Here is an 18625-nt window from a genome sequence, read left to right on the forward strand (position 1 = left end):
AAGTTCTGTCCCCGCCTTCATCATGACCTCCCCTCACCTCTGCACAGACCGCAAGGACAGGGACCATGTTTTGGTCATCATCCTTACAAGCACACCAGTCACCACTTGGCATAATTCCCTGCAGTATCCGTGCTTGGTGAATGTTTGCTGAATCCATGTATGTTTTCTCAATTCTGACTTAAAATCTGGAGTGAAAACTGATTGTTGCTAAAATAAGTTCCCATGTAGTTCCCATGTAGTTCAAATTTTTTTTAATCTTTAAGGTCACGTCTACATGACAATAAATGAACTGTTTTAGACAGTTTATCAGGAAGAACAACCAGACAAATCACACTTGGAATGATACAGAGATAATCTAAGCAACTGTTGTATCCCTAGTCAAATCATCTCTTGCTCTCATTCTCTTTTATTCTAGACTGGCAAGACAGGCAAAATGGAGTAGTAAAGCACATTTTGAATAACTTCTTTTGTTTGAAGGTATATCTCAGACTTAATATTATACTACTAGTTGGTCCTACTTTACCAAGTGTAAAACGTGATTTGTAGAGTTCACCTTTGTAGCCTAAAAATTTAGAGAAATACCAGTACTTTCTCTCAACTACATGAAAAATTCACGTATGTCCTCAAATTATAGAAAGCACTAATGACAAAAAACAAATAACAACCAACCAAAAAAATCCTCCCTGAAACATTTTTAAAATATCTTAATTAAAAAATGTTTATTTAGGGGTCCCTGGGTGGCTCAGTCGTTAAGTGTCTGCCTTCAGCTCAGGTCATGATCCCAGCGTCCTGGGATAGAGCCCCGCATTGGGTTTGCCGCTGGGTGGGAGGCCTGCTTCTCCCTCTCCCACTCCCCCTGCTTGTGTTCCCTCTCTCGCTGTGTCTCTCTCTGTCAAATAAATAAAATCTTTAAAAAAAAAGTAAAACATTAAAAATAAATAAATAAAATAAAAATGTTTATTTAAATAAAATTATTTTTAAAATGTAGAGGATCCTAAGCATTACACCATCATACAAATAAGTGTGGGGAAAAAATATCATTATACAACCATCACCTGCAAATTTCATCCTTCACATTTATCATGGAGCTCATAGAATTTGTGGTGAAAAGTATATTTGTGATACTGTAAAAAGTAAGTCTTTAAGAAAAATGATGAAAACCTGAATGCTGATGAAGTCTTTTTTTAACTCAACATAGTCAATAAAATGCAAATATTTCTTACATTTCACAAATGTCTTTGGACTTGGAACACCTACAAGCATAATTAGACTTGGAGCGCATTCTAACTAGTAACACCCACAGTGAGTCTTTTTCCTATTTTTAAAAATAGTTCTGCCCCATTCAACAGACACCTTAACAAATGCAATGAACACATCTGGAAGTTCTATGTCATAAATTTCACAGCATTAGCAATCTGAGTGTTCACAAAACTATCCTCCCATACCAAGAGACCAGCAGCTTCATGACTAAAAACATAACCACTTCAACTTCTGTAAAATGTTCTAATTATGTGGTTGATTTCAGTCTCTCTTTGATTCCATATAAAAACATAACCAAATTCTTCACGAGTGTTGTTTCCTTTCAATTTAAGTTCCTGCAAATCTCAGAAATTATCTCAAAGTTTCATCTGAAGTAAGCCAAGTGATATAATTGGGCATTCTTAATTTTTCTCCGAAAAAAGAAGAGTATGAATATTTGATTGACTTACTACATGAACCCAGCTACATTTCCTGACCCTGCTGTAACTGCCTTGAGAACTGAAAGTTCTCACACCTTTTTATTTATTTATTTATTTTTATTTTTTTTAAGATTTTTTATTTATTTGTGAGAGAGACAATGAGAGACAGAGAGCATGAGAGGGAGGAGGGTCAGAGGGAGAAGCAGACTCCCTGCTGAGCAGGGAGCCCGATGTGGGACTCGATCCCGGGACTCCAGGATCATGACCTGAGCCGAAGGCAGCCGCTCAACCAACTGAGCCACCCAGGCGCCCCTCACACCTTTTTAAAGACCGATAGCTAAGGAAGTCATCTTTGTTCAGGTTGAACATGAAAGAGTAGTAAGGACAACACACTTCTAAAATTTGACTTCCAGAATTTTTCTGTGAAATTTGACTTTCTGAATAGAAGTGAAGTTTCACTATTGCAACCAGTAAAGACAATGTTAAAAGGAAGACTAATGAAGTCACAAAACATCAAAGTTGTTAGAGAATTTAGAGCACATGGAATGGGTAGCTGACAGGAATAACGAGGTTAGAGTATGACAGCCCCCTACCTAGGTCATTGGCACTTGGTAAGAACTTGGACCTGAACGGCCAAGTCTGACACTCTTATTTTACAGACAAGAAAACTGACGCAGGAAAGACAAACTCTTCCTATATACACATGGAAGGGTTTACCAAAACTGTAAAGAAAGTAAGTGACTTGAAGTTCAGAGTAACCAAAGGACCGTCTCTGATACTACGCTGTTTTAGTTATTCAAGTTATACAAATTAATTTTCGTGCCCTCATTTGAAAGGACTTTTTGATTTTTCCCCTATGAATGGCTCTATTCTATTCCTGAAGATTTTATGTCCTGGTTCCAAAAATAAAACTAAGTTGAGGAAAGGCATATCCCTAATCGTTGCACTTCCATTATTTATTCTAAAAACATTTGCTTAAAATTATTCCAGGGCTTGACAGTTTAATGTGATGGAAGCTCAAACCACACCGTTTTAGCAAATTTAACAAACTCCCTCCACAGCCCACAGCTCCTCTCTGCTGCACTCCCCCTTCAAAGAGCTAGTCCGCTGTCTTCAGCACTAAGGAAATCTCTAAAAGTCAACCAAGCTGCTTCTGGCCATATCTGAGGAAACTAGAAATCTTGGTCAATATTTATCTTCACAGGTATTTTTACCTTTATTTTCTGTATGCCTGGAGCTCAAATGAAACACCAGCTTGAAAAGGCAGGGCTCAGCCCAGAGTGGCCTGGCCGTCCAACTGCACCTGTCACCCTTTACCTGTTTGCAAGACCACAGTTCTCTCTTCTCCATCCAGAGACACAATCCTGAAGTTATAGGTGGTTCCCGCTTGCAGATCCTTGGGGTAGCATCCATAGGTGGTGTTGTCTATCCGTGTGGGGTGGCACCATGCGACCCCTGACGTGTCACTGCTATAGATGAGGCTGAAGTTACAGGGTGACCCCAGAGTTCTCCACTGGAGAGACGCGGACCGGCTGGAGACCTTGGACTCCGTCAGGGTGAAGTTACATCTCACTGGCTCCCCCAGTCCAGTCTGCAAAGGAACCAGAAGCAGCTGAAGCCCGCCGTCTAGACCGTCCCGGGACTTGTCCATAGCAAGGTCCCCAAGCCGCCTCCTCAGCCCTCAGCCCCAGCCTCAGCCCAGCCCTTTGCCCTCCAGCCCGAGGAAAGACCCGCGGAGGAGGTGGGTGGCAACTCTCTCCCTGGCCTGCTCTTTCTGGGGAGCGGCTTGGAGACGGAGGGCGGCTCGGTGCCTCTGACAGTAGGATGAGCTGTCAGTCTGGCCGGAGGGCTCACGAGAGGACCTTTCTTCCCCAGGGAGAGGAAGAAATTCGGCCATCTCCCTCTGCAAAGCACGACCCAGGCGACCGGACGGCCGACTGGGAGTTTGGTCGTCAGCAGGGAGGGGCGCGTCGGCCCGCCACCTCCCTCGGGCCACTCACCTGCAGCAGGCTCAGCGCGGTGCACAAGGCCAGCCCCGCTCCATGGCTCAGCATCGCGCTCAGCGCTCACCACCCCGACTCAGCAGAGCGGCTGGGGCGCCCGGCGGCCCCGACGGCCGGCGCGGGGCGGGGGGGTGGGGGTGGGGGGCACCTGTTGCGCGCGCTCAGCGCGCCCCGCGGGCGCACAGCGCTTCCCTCCGGGCTGGCGACGCGCAGGGGCCGCCGCGGTCGCTGCCGCCGCCGCTGCTGCTGCCGCCCCGGGCGGGCTGCGGACGCGAGAGGCGGCGGGGGCAGGCAGCGCGCCGCCCTTCCCACGCTGCCATGCTGACCCGCGCTGCCTCGCCCCGGGCCCCGGCCGCGGACTTCCGCAATCAAAAGGCAATTTCCTCGTCTCCCGGCAAAGGAACAATGCGCCGGCGAGGGAGGGAGCCCCGAGGAGCCAACGCCTGAGGCTGCCAAGGGGGCCCGCGGCGGGCCGCGCTGCCCCCGCTGCCCCGGCGCCGCCGCCCCCCTGGCCGGGGGTCCCGTCCGGGCCCACCGAGCTCTGCCTCCTCCTCCTCCTCCTCTCCCGCGACTTTCACTTTTTCCCACTCGGTGGTCCTCCTCCCCGCCGTCCTAGCCACAGTCAGTACTTGCTCCCTCTCACTTTCCAGCCCCCCCACCCCCTTCCTCCCTCCACACCCAGCGCCTCCCCCTCCCTATCTTCCTTCCTATCTTCCTCATCTGCTTTCTCCAGGGCCTCTTTTCCCAGGATTAAACTTGACCACAGCAGATTTCCCTAGGTCGCCTACACTCCTTCCTGAAGCCTTTTATTAGAGTGCTTTTGCCCTTCTCACCTCAAAGCAGTCATTTGTCCCAATGCACATCCCCCTGACACCAGCAAGAGAAAAAGACCCCCAAAGGATCTTGTCCATTGTCAACTTGACCTTTCTTTTTCTCTGCCCGTTCACTTTCCCCTTTCTCTTGTATAGAGGTCGGTGTCCTCCCTAAATCTTACGCAAATGCTGCTGACCAAGAACAAATGTAATCACCGCCAGTTGTTCAACCCACAAAGCAAACTACAAAGCAGTTTCACCACTGACCATCCAGTAGTTAATACCATTTCATCCATAATTGTCCAAGCAATATAAGAAAGCAGTAAAACTCTTCCTTTGAGGAAAACACTATTGATGGCTCAGTTCCCACACTTATTACAAAAACTGGAATTTACTCAGTTTCCAGCACTAACTATAGCTTTTTAGCAACTGCCCAACTGCCTCAGTATCCGAATCATCATGTATCTGAAAATGGATTTTAAAAGAGTTTCTAATAACCAAAGAGCAAAAATGTTTAATTGTACACAGGTGATACAAGCAAAATCTGGCAACAACTTTTATAATGCTCAATTGCTTTTCTTGGGTGCCTTCTCTGACAACTGCCAGAAGAGATGAGATTTCACAGTTTAATTTTCAAAACCAAATACTCTGGAGCTAAATCAATAAGAAGAATGTCATATTCCCTTCTTTCTCAGATAGGCAGATTCTACAGAAAGCTAGAGTATCGACTTCTATATCAACTGTATCTACTTTGAGGATAAGAGAAAAAAGTGAAAATTGTTTCGATTCTTTCAGAAAACATGTTTTTAAGAAACCTTTGAATGAAAAAATGAAATTTCTACCCCTTCAGAGATTCTATGGGCTTTAAATCTGCAGCCAGACCAGTGATCTCAAATCTCCTTTTCAAGTTAGCAAACGCTCAAAGGGCAAACCTGAACTGCGTGTATTTCTGGGAAGACAGAATCTTTCCTGTTTCTCTGCCCAGATGACTTGCCTTCCAAGAGAGCCTTTCTCGCCCTCTGTATTTTGCCCCCACGTTCAATGGCTTTTCACAGCCTCCCACGTCTCTGCAGCATCAGAGGTGGTCCCCTCCTCTCTGTTACAGACAGGCTGCCTTCAGCCCTTAAAGGGGTCTTTTTGCAGCTTCGTTCCTTCTCAACATTCATTACCTTTCTCTTTTCTTGCTGTATTCAGAAAACAATGTGGCTTCCTTGTCTGTCAAACTGGAATTATACCACTCTAAATACTTCCCAGAGCTGTTATGAAGAATAAATAAGGTCACAGATGTGAAAGCACCTTTTGTAAACGCTTATGTGCTGTCCAGGTGTTGGTTTACCTGGTAATAGATTGCATCCCCATCACATTTTTTCCCCTCTCTTTTAAATTCAACCATCACGTAGGTTGCGCCTTTCTAACTTCTGCAGTTTCTTTCTTGCTTTGTCTTTTCCATTGAGGTTTATAGAATTTTCTCATAAATTGCCCCGCAGATTTGAAGTTTCCCCCAAATATACTAAATTCTATTTTCTGTCCTTTGCCCAAATCTTCAATAAATCCTATCCCCTCGAAGTTTTGCCCACCATCTTTTTTTTTCTTTTTAAACACTGCATGCCACAACCTACCCTACCCTATAAGTTAATCTAAAAACTATATTTCATTTTCAACATACTGTCTAACATTCTTCCTATAATCCTTCCTTTGGTGCAGGCAAATGCATCAGAAAAGGCAAAATTTGAAGGACTAATCAAGCAAGGGGATAACAAAAAATCCTTACAATACAGTTTAGATGTTTCCAAATTCTAGGTTATTAGCAGTGATCTGCTAATAATGCCCTTGGAAATAGGAATTAAGAAAAGAAGATTTTTTAAATAGGGTCCTTTTATTTTTGTATCAGAGACACATATATTTAGAATCATGTGTTGCCATTTATTTTACTATTGATGTATATGAAGAATCATAGCAATGCATGAAGCAAAGGCCCAGTAGTGGTCATAGACATTTCTTTTCCAAAGTCATATAACCCCGAGTTCTTTTTCCTGGAGAATCTTAGGCTTACAGGAGAGTTCCCACCAAAGTGAGTGGATCCTAAATAGCCCATAAGGATTAGCATATTGTGAAACAATGAGGAAAAGTTTAAACTTAGGCTTTTACTGATTACATTTTTCTTTTTAAAAAACAGTTATATTAATATGAGAAATTAAAGAGAACTGTAATGGATTCAAGGCAGTTTGGGACTGGGGAAAGTTGCCAGATATTGTTTTTTTTTCTATGAGGAGTTTATTTGAAACTACTTTACAAAGTATAAATAAATTGATTCATTCTTCTTCTTTGTTCTCATTTTTATTTGGAATTCCTCAACTTCTTTTGAACCTATTTATCCTGCATCATGACACTGCATATGCTCTGGAGGTTACTGCATTCCAGGAATTTGGGACCACTTCTCTTTGCCACTTGGAAACGTGTCCCAGACCGCATGGGAAGGGTGGGGCTGCTTCTGATTAGACGTGAGTGGACAAACAGTTGCCTTTTAAACAAATTGTCATAGCAATTAATTGTTATAATTTACATAGTCATAAATTATGAATTCATGGATGAGAGCACGGCTCTTGTCAGCTTATAAACACAGATGTTGAATGAGAAACAACCGGTCATCAGGGCTCCGGGGACCACACTTTGAGAACTGCTACTGTAGATGAGGTTATGAGGTGGGTGTGGAAAGGTTGCGGGGAGGAGGGAAGGGCAGAGTAGATTGCTCAAGTTATTGGTTAATCCAAACTCCTCACCCATAACCTAAAGAGCCATTCATGACCTGGCCTCTCTTCTTGCCTCCTTGCTCCAGGGGCCTGGGTCTGATAATTCATTTACTCATTCGTTCAGCAAATATTGACTGAGAACCTACCGTGTGCCTGGGGTTTGGAGACACCCCAACACAGAGCTGACCTTTTCCTGCCTCAGGGCCTTTATACCTGCCTTTTCATCTTCTTGGACCACTCCTCCCCGGATTCTCTGCTTGGTTATCTTCCTCTCAGTCTTTAAGGTCTCAGCTTCAACACACCCCAGTGTGGCCAGACCCTTTCTGACCACACAAGGAAAAAGTGTCCTTTTATTATTATTCATCTCAGCAATCCATTTGTTTAATTCAGAGCATTAATGACACCTGGTAGTAATATAATGCCTTATATGCTTCTGACTGCCTGCCTTTCCCAAGCATACGGAGAATTCTCTTAGGGCAATCTTGTTCTTCTTGCATAGAGCTTGGCATAAAAGAGTTTCATCAAATATTTGTTGAAAGAATGGATGAATGAAGAAAGGAAGGGAGGCAGGAAGGAATCTTTGTACCTGCTCAGTAAATATTGTTATGTGGATAAATACTCAAAACAAGTCCTTATAAACATGTTCTTGCTGGAAGCCTCAAATACCACCTTGGAAGGGAGGGCGGAAAAGAGAAGAGGAAAAAAGGAGAAAGGGCAAAGGAATCAAAGAAGAGAAGATTGATTTGGAAGAGAATGAGGTGGGAGGGAAGATTAAAGGAGGAAAAGAGAGGGGGGAGGAAGTCCTATGCTTCCGCATGGTTGTTCTCAAAGTGCAGCAGCGGCATCCTCTGAGAACTTGCCAGAAATGTAAATTCTAGGCCTTATCACACCTGAGGGATCAAAAATGCCATGGTGGAGCCATTTTTTTTTTTTAAAGCCCTGCACCAGATACCGTTTTATAGTAAAGAGAGTTAATAATGTCTTATTGTTCTTTTTCTTTTAAATTTAAATTCTGAGCTCTCTGGTTACAAGGAGTTAGGTAAGTGATTTAGAAGGTCTTAAACTATTTTAGAAGATGTCAAATAAGTAAATTGGTGATATAATATATAATAATATATTTCATATAATATATAAGCCTATTTATATGTTATATAAAATATATTTTTTCTATTACATATATTTAGAACAAATTTGATATTTATAACTTCTCAATAAAAATAAAATGTGGATGCTAAAGGAAAAAGGATCAACATGCAGCAGACTTAATAAATATTAGATGATGGGTCAATTCTGATGCTTTTTTCTCCGAGGAAGTACTTTTGTCATGAGACCCTCATGTGTGTTTCCCCAGATATTGTTAAAAAGAAGAAAGTCTAGCAATCAGGGAATGTGCCCACTAAAAATGATTATAAGATGGTGAATCCTTTTCTAAGTTTTAATTCGAACTGGCTCAATAATAAATTATGACAGAAATGAATACATTTTAACTAGCAGGTGTCATGCATTTAAAAAGAGGTGCATTAAATTTAAGGTAAGGTAATTTTGATAAGCAGCTTTTTTTTTTTTTTTTTTAAGAACCGTGACTATCCTCTTCTGTGTTTAGAGATACCATTTTTGGAATACTTATACTTCAAGGAATCTCTCTATCCTCCTAGGTCATATGCTTCCTAGGTCATAGGTCTCTAGGCAAATGGAAATAATAAAGGCATTGGGGGGGGGGTAGGAGTTGTAAGGATTAAATGACAAGGTCCCGTGTTGTGTAAAGCATGGTCCTTGGCTAAAGGGCTCAACAAATGTTAGATACTATGATTATTCAATGGTAATAATATTATATGAATACCGATATATCACGGATGCTGAGCGCCCAGTAATGCTAGAGTATGACAAAGTCCATGGATGAGAATTTTTTCTGAGAAAAACCAAATGATAGTAAATTACCATTGCTTCCCATCTCATACCCAAGAGAAACTTTTCAGTAGATGAGCACAAAAGACATCCAAGGGCTGCTCTGGCTGGTGGCCATGCCAAGGTTTTTTTAAGTCCCGAAAGGGAGGGGGAGGGTGCGGGATATGTCTTTAGCACCAGGCTCCACCATCTCTCTCAGCAGACACATCTCTAAGGTTTCCTGGTATTTTTTTCTACACTGGTTTCTCACCCTCTTCCCCTCCCCTAGGTTGTTGTTGTTACTGTTTTTTTTTTTAATCTGGAGGAAAAGGGTTTTGCATAGCTTTTGTCACAGCTTTGTCACCATAATGATTTAAAACTAGGTGTGACTATAACATCTTCAACCTCAGCAGCTTCGGCTGTGTCTTCACTCCTGCTTCTCAGTCCCCACTGCCCCACCCCCCAGAAACCATCTGCTCACAAAGTCAAGGTATTAAGGCATCCTGGGTCTGTGTGGGCGTGGCTGCTTCACATTCCAGCTTCAGGAACTAGACCAACATCCAAACCCTAGCCCCTAGCGTGGTAGACAGACAAAGCAGGGATAACACCGGCTCTCAGGAAAAGGAGAACAAAAACAAAAAGAAATGATCACCTAGTTCATCTATCTTAGAAAGCAATGATTGGAGGGTGGAGACTCTGTCCTCTTTTTTTTCTGGGTACCACTGTTGCTAGAGCATTATTTCCCATGATTCTCTGAAGGTCGCAAACACAGGGCTCACTCTTTGGCCAGCACGCTTGCCTTTTCTGGATTTTATAGTGTGATCCTAACGTTGTTTTTTTTTTTTTTTTTAAGATTTTATTTATTTTTGACAGAGAGAGAGAGTGTACAAGCAGGGGAAGCAGCAGGCAGAGGGAGAGGGAGAAGCAGGTTCCTCTCTGAGCAGGGAGCCCGATGTGGGGCTCGATCCCAGGACCCCGGGATCATGACCTGAGCTGAAGGCAGATGCTTAACCATCTGAGCCACCCAGGCGCCCCCTAACATTGTTTTGAAAAAAAAAAAAAAAAAGAATACTTGGCTAATGTTGAGAACAATAGATTTTACATTAAAAAAAATCTGGATTTTGACTTTTCTTTAAAAAAAATCAAGAGATGGAGGCTTTGGCGCGCCTGGGTGGCTCAGTCGTTAAGCGTCTGCCTTCGGCTCAGGTCATGATCCCGGGGTCCTGGAATCGAGCCCCGCATCGGGCTCCCTGCTCAGTGGGAAGCCTGCTTCTCCCTCTCCCACTCCCCCTGCTTGTGTTCCCTCTCTCACTGTGTCTCTCTGTCAAATAAATAAATAAAATCTTAAAAAAAAAAAAAAAAGGGATGGAGGCTTGTTGGGCCCACATTCTTGCCTGCCTCTTCCCTATAGCTCCCCCCAAGCCTCCCCCCCCACAGCCTCCCCCCCCCTTGTCTGCTGGAGGAGGCAGACACAGAGCATCCTAGAGTCCCCTGGATGTTGGGGCTGACAGTGATCAAAGTGGAAGATCAAAGGTTCTTATCATGTTTTCAAAAATGTAATGATAAAACTGTCACCTAGATTATAAACCTCATGAAGCAAAGAGCCCATGTATCTTCATTATCTCACCCACATCCCCAGGTTGTGGAGACTCAGTGTCTACTTTCTATTGACAGAGGAAACATTCATAGCTCCATACTAAATAAGGGCATGACTAAGTATTCGTAAATCTGAAACACAATTTCATTCTTCAGCTCTCCAGTGCAGACCCCGAGCCCTTAGCATCACAGAATCTAAGAATACCTAGCACATAAGCCTTGGGATAAACTAGTGACCAGTCAGCCCCTGCTCCAAATGGACAGACCCTGCCTACTCCATGGAAGATCTAATGCTTCTCACATGATCAGGAGGTCACTTAAGTCAGATCACTAGGGTCAACACTCTTGGCAAAGCCCACTCTTTCAGTATTGTCTCCACAGCTGTGCTGTTCTGGACTGCAAGGTCAGCCTTGCAGAAAGGGGAGCAAACACAAATGTTGACAGACACACAGATGAAGGGCAAGCACCTAGTAAAGCTCTGCACACGGGGTGTACTTCTTGGCCGACATCTATTAGAAATCCAAAACAGAAGAGCTTTGTAGAAAAAGAGGTGCCTCCCATGTCCCTCCCCAACAGGTTACCTGGTTGGGATCTCAGCTGGATCTAGCAATGGGAGTTTTCTGTTGCCTGTTCCCCCAAAGTGTGGGAAGAGTGGAAAGGAGTTTTGCTTTAAAGACAGCTCCTGGAATTCATAGCATTTCCCTTTTTCAGTTGCTATTGTGTGTGTGGGATATGCTGGTGCAATCACTAGGCAGCCCGGCGAAGTTACAGAGATTTAAAGCACTTCGTCTCTTGCAGAGCTCTTTAGCTTATCTTCAGGCTTACCAACTGGCTGATCCTCCAGCTCTGACTCTTGGCTTTACTGTTCTTTCTTGCAAATTCATCATCATTCCTTTCGTGGTACTTGCTTTCCTCTTCCTCTGCCCCCATTTTCTCTCGCCTTGGTCCTTGAACAAGACAGCCAGGTCTTGGTGGGAGCTGCTAGTCTATCCCTAACACTGTAGCCTCCCTCGGATTCTACCCTCTAAAAGCCCTTAAGCAAACTACTCTTTTTATTTTTTAAACTTTTTATTTTTTCAAACTTATACATTGTAAGAGTTGTACAGAACGCTTCTATATGCCCTTACCCAGACCCACTAATTCTGTTGCTGTTTTTTTTTTTTACATTTTCCCACATTCATTTTCCCGTTCTTTCCTTCTCTCCGTGTAGACTGTTTTTACCTGTGAACGTTTAACCTTTTGGAGCTGGTTGTGTATATCTTGAGTTAAGTGTGTAGTCTCAGTAAAGTTACCAAATTCAGAAAATTCAAAATTGTTATAATGCTTTAATCCACAATCCATATTTCAATTTTGTTAGTTGTCTCAATAACGCCTTTTTTAGCATTTGGGTTTTTTTTGTTGTTGTTGTTGTTTGTTTTTTGTTTTCTCTAGTAAGGATCCAGCCTAGGATCCTGTATTGCATTTCCTTGTCAAGTCTCTTAATCTTCTTTAATCTGGAACAATTCCTCAGCTTTTTCAAATGATCCTTATGACATTGATCTTTTTGAAGTCAGTTTTTCTATAGCATTGTCCTCCGTTTGCATTTGTCAGATATTTCCTTGAGATTCCATTCAGATTATACCTCTCCAGAAGGACTTTTCCCCTTCTCTTGCAGTCAGTGTTTGTTCTAACAAGCTGATTATTCAATTATTCTCCAAGGGATCGAAAACCTAATCACATATTACAATCAATGGGGAGATTTTTACACCCTAGGTGCTGAGGTCCTGTGTTAGTAAATGCTGATTCAGTAGGACTGAGGCAGAATTTTAGAATCTGCATCTTTAAAACTCTTCCCAGGTGATTCTGATGTATGTAAGGCCCGGACTGAGAGCCACAGACTTCTTATGTCAATTAGCACATCCTCCTTTCTCCTTTGATATCATTTCCCCCTTTCTTTGCTCTTTTCCCCACTGCATCAGCACTTATCTGCTCAGGGAAACCAATGTGCCAGAGAAATCCTGGCGTGTTAAGGAGCCCATTTCGATGCACATGTTCTGTTTCATGGTTGCATTTTTATGTGCACATGATTTATATTGTGACAAAATATGAACATAACTTTCGCGCACACAAAATAGAAAGTAATGCAAATCATAACGAAAAGAAAAGCAGAGAAAAGAAAAATCCTTGCGATTTTAAAGCTGGAGGGCTTTAAATTCAAGTAAATTATAGACCGTATTATGCTACTGGCACATGGCAATCCACTTTAGCTGGCAAGCTAAGAAAACTATCTTTGTCAGAATTAGGCTTGAATGATGCTAATTATAAATTAGAGTCTTTAGGAATACATCCCTTACACAAGATATTACTCCTCAGAATGACCCTTCTGCCCTGTCGCAGTCTCAGAATCTGCTTGTATTGTACCCCAAGCACACTAGACAATCTAAGAGTTCTTGTTCATGAGGAATGATTAGGGGATGGTTTTCTGTTTTTGTCTTTTGGTTTTTTGGTTTTTTTGTTTTGTTTTGTTTTGTTTGTTTTTTGCTACATCTTTGCACTTCTCCCTCTAGGTATTTGCCTCAGTAAAGGGGGAGTATTGTTCTCTCTTTAGTTCTTCTGGCCACAGAAGACTGGTGGCAGCAGGACACCTCCCTTCTATACTTCACGTAACACAATAAAGGAGGTTACCCCAGACTTGAGGGAGGTAGGAGGAGGTGGGGATTTTCTGCATTTGCCTTGTTACTTATTTGGAGGCTCACAGTGGGCTGTGATCTCTTTGAAGGCCAAATGGAAGGAAGCACAGAACAGTTCAGGCCCGAGCTGTACCACAATGGCTATTCATGAACGGAGGAAACGCAATCCCTGTCCCAGGCCAGGGCCTGGCAGGGTGGGGAGGGGAAGAAGGAGGTGTGCCTCCAAACAAGATTCATGGATCTTTAGCAGAATCTGAACCAACCGGGAACATTTTTTTTTTTAATTCGTGTTCAACATGGTATTCCTCTCCAAGCATTTTCGTGTAATGATGTCAGCTTCCCTGGTTCTTACAACTCTGTGAAGCAGGCAGGGTGGGAATGATGAAGCAGAAACAGGAAGCTGGTGTTAATTGCTATAATGATCAACTACTTATCACGTGTGGTCTATGGACTAAGCACTTCACTTAATCAGATTTTAATCCTCACAACTGCATTGTGAGGCAGCGTACCCTTATTTATCCTTATTTTAAAGAGGAAGCAATTATGACTGGAGTTGAGTAGATTCCACGCCCCCAGGATTTAAACCAGGTTTCTGCAACATGGGAGCCCTGGCCCTTTACCATTATATCACACCATCTCCATCAAGGTCACATGGCTGAGAGGGGGTCCAGACTAGACATCTCTTTAGAGTCCACTACTCAAACAACAGATAGAGGCTGGTCAGATTTTGAAGCTAAAGTGAAGTCAAAGGTCCACCCTCTATCCCTTTGGAGGCCACTTCACATTTGACTCTTCCTCCTGCCCCCCATCACTCAAGTCCCCCAACAGATTCCTGCCTCTAGCCCTGCCTGTCTCACCTTGCCCACAGCGAATGGCTGGACGATGCAGGGCACACTTCTGACGCCTACATCCGGCTTCATCTGCAACTGGGCCAGTGCACAGACTCAGTTTATCTTAGTGTGGGTGGTATATGGGGATGCCTGGCTGAGAGTGTGCCTGGGGCTGGAATCCAGCCCATGTCCCACTACCATGTCTTGTGCATTCATGGTGGAACTGTGTGCCTGGAAACACACCTTTCTAATTACCACAAAGACCCTGGGGTCTAGCAGCAGTTCCCTATCTGCCCAGGCTCCGCTTAACCACCCTAGGCCCCATTCCTTACAGAATGTACCCTCTGTGAAGGAATAGCGGAGGCTGTAATTAGATAAATTAATTTCCACTACTTGATTATTTAGCTATTATAGCACCCTGGCCCACCTCCTCATAACACAACGCACTAAAGTGCCATCAATTGTGGGAAACTAAGGCATCTAGAACTCTATGAGGAAGACATTGTTGGTCAGGGACCAGATTTGTCTAGGTCAGTGGTTCTTAACCTTCAAGTGCATCTGTGTGACTTGGAGGGCTTGTTAAAACACAGATTACTGGGCCCTACACCCAGAGTTTCTGATTCAGTAGGTCTAAGTTCTGGGTCTGGAGTCCATACTTTGAGAACAACTGATCTAGATTATTTCCTAACTCATATGGTAGACATGCTTCTGGTTTCATCAACTTTGTCCTTGTAAAGACACACACAGCTACATAATACTATTATCATGGTAAGGATAACAACAGTAGCTAACAGTAACTACACAGGGGTTTCCAGCACTACTAGGCACATGACTGGTATTAGATGATTTAATTCATGTCCAGGGTGAGGGAGCGAGAACAAGGGAGAGGGAGAGAGTTAGTTTTGAAACCACATACTGACCCAAGTCTACAGCCTTCCAAAGGCCAACCCCTCACACCGGCAGGTGAGGATGTGAGGAATGAGGGGAAAAGAGAAAAGTAGGGAAAATTCTGCTCCCAAAGGGTCAACTAGGACAACTTTGCAGTAGCATTACTAGTAATTGTTTCAAATTATGTCCTCCTTGGTATTTACCTTCATTAATAGGAGCTCTAGGTAAGAGCGTAAAGTGAGCAAGTGTGCTGGGGTGTGTGTGTGTGTGTGTGTGTGTGCTCTTTTTCTTGCTCTGCTGTTTTCTAATCATTTGACCTCGGGCAAGTCCTTAACCTCTTTAAACTTAAGCTAGGCATCTGCAAAATAATAATAATAATAGTAACAACAACAATAATAAATACCATGATAGATTATTTAATGGCTATAGTTTCGTCCCACCCAATATGTGTGGCCCTTTGCAATGTGACTTTGCAGTTCTTCCCATCAAAATGTGAGGTCTGTTTTCCCTACCTTCAAATCTGACCTGGCCACGTTGATCAACAGAATGTGGCAGAAGTGATATGTGATTCTAGAACCTGGGCCTCGAGAGGTTTGTAGCTTCCACTTTTTCCTTCTTGCAGAACTCCCCTAAACCATCATGTAAAGAAGCTGGGGTAGCCTACCAGAGGAAGAGAGGCCATGTGGAGAAGCACTGAGATGCCCCATCCTGCAGCCAGCACTGATGGCTAGTCATGCAAGGGAGGCTATTATCAATCTTCTAGCTCAGCTTACCCTCCAAGCTAAATGCACCTGCAAGGGTGAGCACAGGTGACACCAGCAGAGGAACCACCCAACTAATCAACAAAATCATGAGAAATAGTAAACTGTCATTTTGTTAAACTACTAAGTTTTGGGGTGGTTTGTTATACAGTGATGGAAAATGGATACAAGTACCCACCTCCCAGAGTAAATGAAAGTGCTTAGCATAGTTCCTGGCACACAAATCTTAGATATTATTTTTATCTCCTAGATTCTCTTCTTTGTAGATACTGCACAGTGTCTCTTCATGTTTCATTCCTCATAACTCAGAGAGACTGTTGACAAAAGGGAAAGACATAAATACATGCCACTTTTCCAGCCCCATGTTCCAACCCCAATTCATCCTTTGATTGTGGATCTAGAACACTATGGTCACTGCATAAACATTAATTAGTAGTAATGACATACATAGCATTTCCAAGCATAAAATCTTAGTATTTCAGTTCTTATTCTTCTCTAGATTTCTATTTCGGTTTAAGTGTTCTAAATTCTACCTCGTGGTTACATGTGATGGGAACCAAAGGAATGACAGATAATTTAATAGTGTCACTAATTAAAATAACAAGTAGGAACTCCTGACTATTTCTGGATGAAGACACCATTTGAAAACATGTATTTGAGATCTTCATCAATATACATTCAATTTCTGTACATGGGAAAATGATTACAGGGCTCTTACACTGTTGAAATCTTTTCTACATTCTTAGCAGAGTGCTGGTCCTACATGCAATGATTTTGACTACATTGTATTATGATTTTATTTATTATTTATTCTCACATCCCCCATAATGTCAGGCAAATAGAAAGCACAAAATAAATGAGTACAGAATAGATGATTGGACTAAAGTGATAAAATCCCCAAGTTTCTTTAAAATGCAAATTTTAGGTAAGAATTGAAATCACTTTCTAACTCTCTATTCCATCCCATCCCAGTTCCTCCACCTCTCTCCTTCCCACTCCCCTACCTCTTATTAGGTTACTCTATTCTCCTTTAGGTTTATTTCAGATATTCCTTTTACCAGAATATACTTCCTGAAACCTTCACACTAGTTAGGCACCTTGCTTTGTATTCCATAAGAGCCTGTGTATATTTCTATTTCCCTCAACACCACAGCAGATAGTGAGTTCCTTCAGGGCAACAATTTTGTCATTTATCTTTGTGTCTCAGTGAAAGGTAGCAATAACAGCTATTATTTCCTAAATGCTTACTAAGGACCAAGTACTGTAGTAAGCATTTTACATGCATTATCTCTCCCAATCCTTGTAACAGCCTAGGAGGTAGAGGTTCCATTTTATAGATGAGGAAACTGAGGCTTAGAGAGTTTAAGTAATTTGCCAGGTCACTAGCTAGTAAGAGGCAGAGTCAGGGGTCTGACCTCAAAGACTGAGTTCTCAACCACTTTGTTCTGACACTAGTTAGGTCTTCAAGAAAAGTTTGTTGAGTTGATGAACATTTTCTAAAGTTATTAAATTGAACAGTCATCAATGTCTCTTCCCCTTTCTTCTCTTATAATTTTTTTGGGGGGGGGAGTTGAAGGGTGATTAAGAGATGAAATGGGGGGAAATTAGAAGGGAGGAAAAGGAACTGGAGAATTAGCCCCTGAATGAAACACTATATTATTATGTATTAAATATTCAACTCTATATACACACACCAACTTTAAAACACTAAGGCAATAAAAAGGTGCATGGCCATTCAACATGACCATCATACCAGGACACTGATGGTAGATGGGTCATTTGCTACCCAAGTGGTCAACAATTCCACCCACTTCCATACCACTTCAAGCGACTCATTTCCCCAGCACTCCATTCCATTCTCCTCATTCGATTTCCCTGCACTCTGCTCTACTCCACTCCACTCCTCACCATCCCATTTCATTCCACTCTTCTCCATTCCATTCCATTCCGCTCCATTCCTCTTCATTCCACTCCATTGCACTTCATGCCATTCCATCCCCCCCCCATTTTGCTTCACTCCATTCCACACCTTTCTTTGTCTTTCTACAAACTTTATAACGTATTAAGCACTACGTTCAGATGCTGGAGATGCAAAGTTGAATAAATACAGTTCCTATCCTCACATTCGGATTTTTCCCATCATCACCTGATAACAGACCACCTCAACTCACAGCCTAGTTATACTAAGTCAATCCCAAATCATCACAGACCAGGGCTATCTGATAAAGAAAACAACTGACACACAAAGAATTTCTTTTTACTGAATTTGAAGCAATTAAGTTGAATGATTTTATTTCTCTTTTATGCTCTTCTAGGTATTGAGATAGAGTATCTTTCAAAATTACTTTCAAAGGACAGGAATTTTACCTCTCAAGTGACTTTTCCCTTCCAAGTATCTAACTACAGCTATTTATAATTAACTGTTACAGAGTAAATGTTCATGCTAAATCAAATGATGATCTAGCAGAGATGCCTTGACTAAAGCATTAGAGTCATGGAAACTGGAATTTTAGAAACTGCCTTTGGAAGGATCATAGCTTTTACACACTCATCTTCCCAAGACATGGTTAAGATTTTGCCTGAGCTTCAAGGAAAAACTGGGACATGAGTCATGACTTGATGAATACTCAGTATGTAGTCATTCTGGTGCCCCATCTGGGAGTTCATAAACATTGCAGTGGATTTCACTTTAGAAAAAGACAAAGAAACAAAAACCAAAACACACCCTGCTCTGTATTTACCATGACCTGAAC

General features: G+C 42.5%; 1 protein-coding gene across 3 annotated transcripts in view; it reads right to left on the reverse strand.

Annotated features, from left to right (window-relative positions):
* Positions 1-18625, reverse strand: part of PTPRB (protein tyrosine phosphatase receptor type B) — a 109956-nt gene that overhangs the window by 78251 nt on the left and 13080 nt on the right. For 2 of the 3 annotated variants that reach the window (XM_078076288.1, XM_036119309.2), the window contains exon 4: positions 2997-3270. In XM_078076288.1, coding sequence (XP_077932414.1) covers positions 2997-3270 — 274 coding nt within the window. Of the gene's footprint in view, positions 1-2996; positions 3271-3679; positions 4088-18625 lie in introns of those variants that run through there. The other variant, XM_036119312.2, reaches the window with a different exon arrangement.

The sequence above is a fragment of the Halichoerus grypus genome, chromosome 6, assembly GCF_964656455.1.
Source record: "Halichoerus grypus chromosome 6, mHalGry1.hap1.1, whole genome shotgun sequence".
NCBI lineage: Eukaryota > Metazoa > Chordata > Mammalia > Carnivora > Phocidae > Halichoerus > Halichoerus grypus.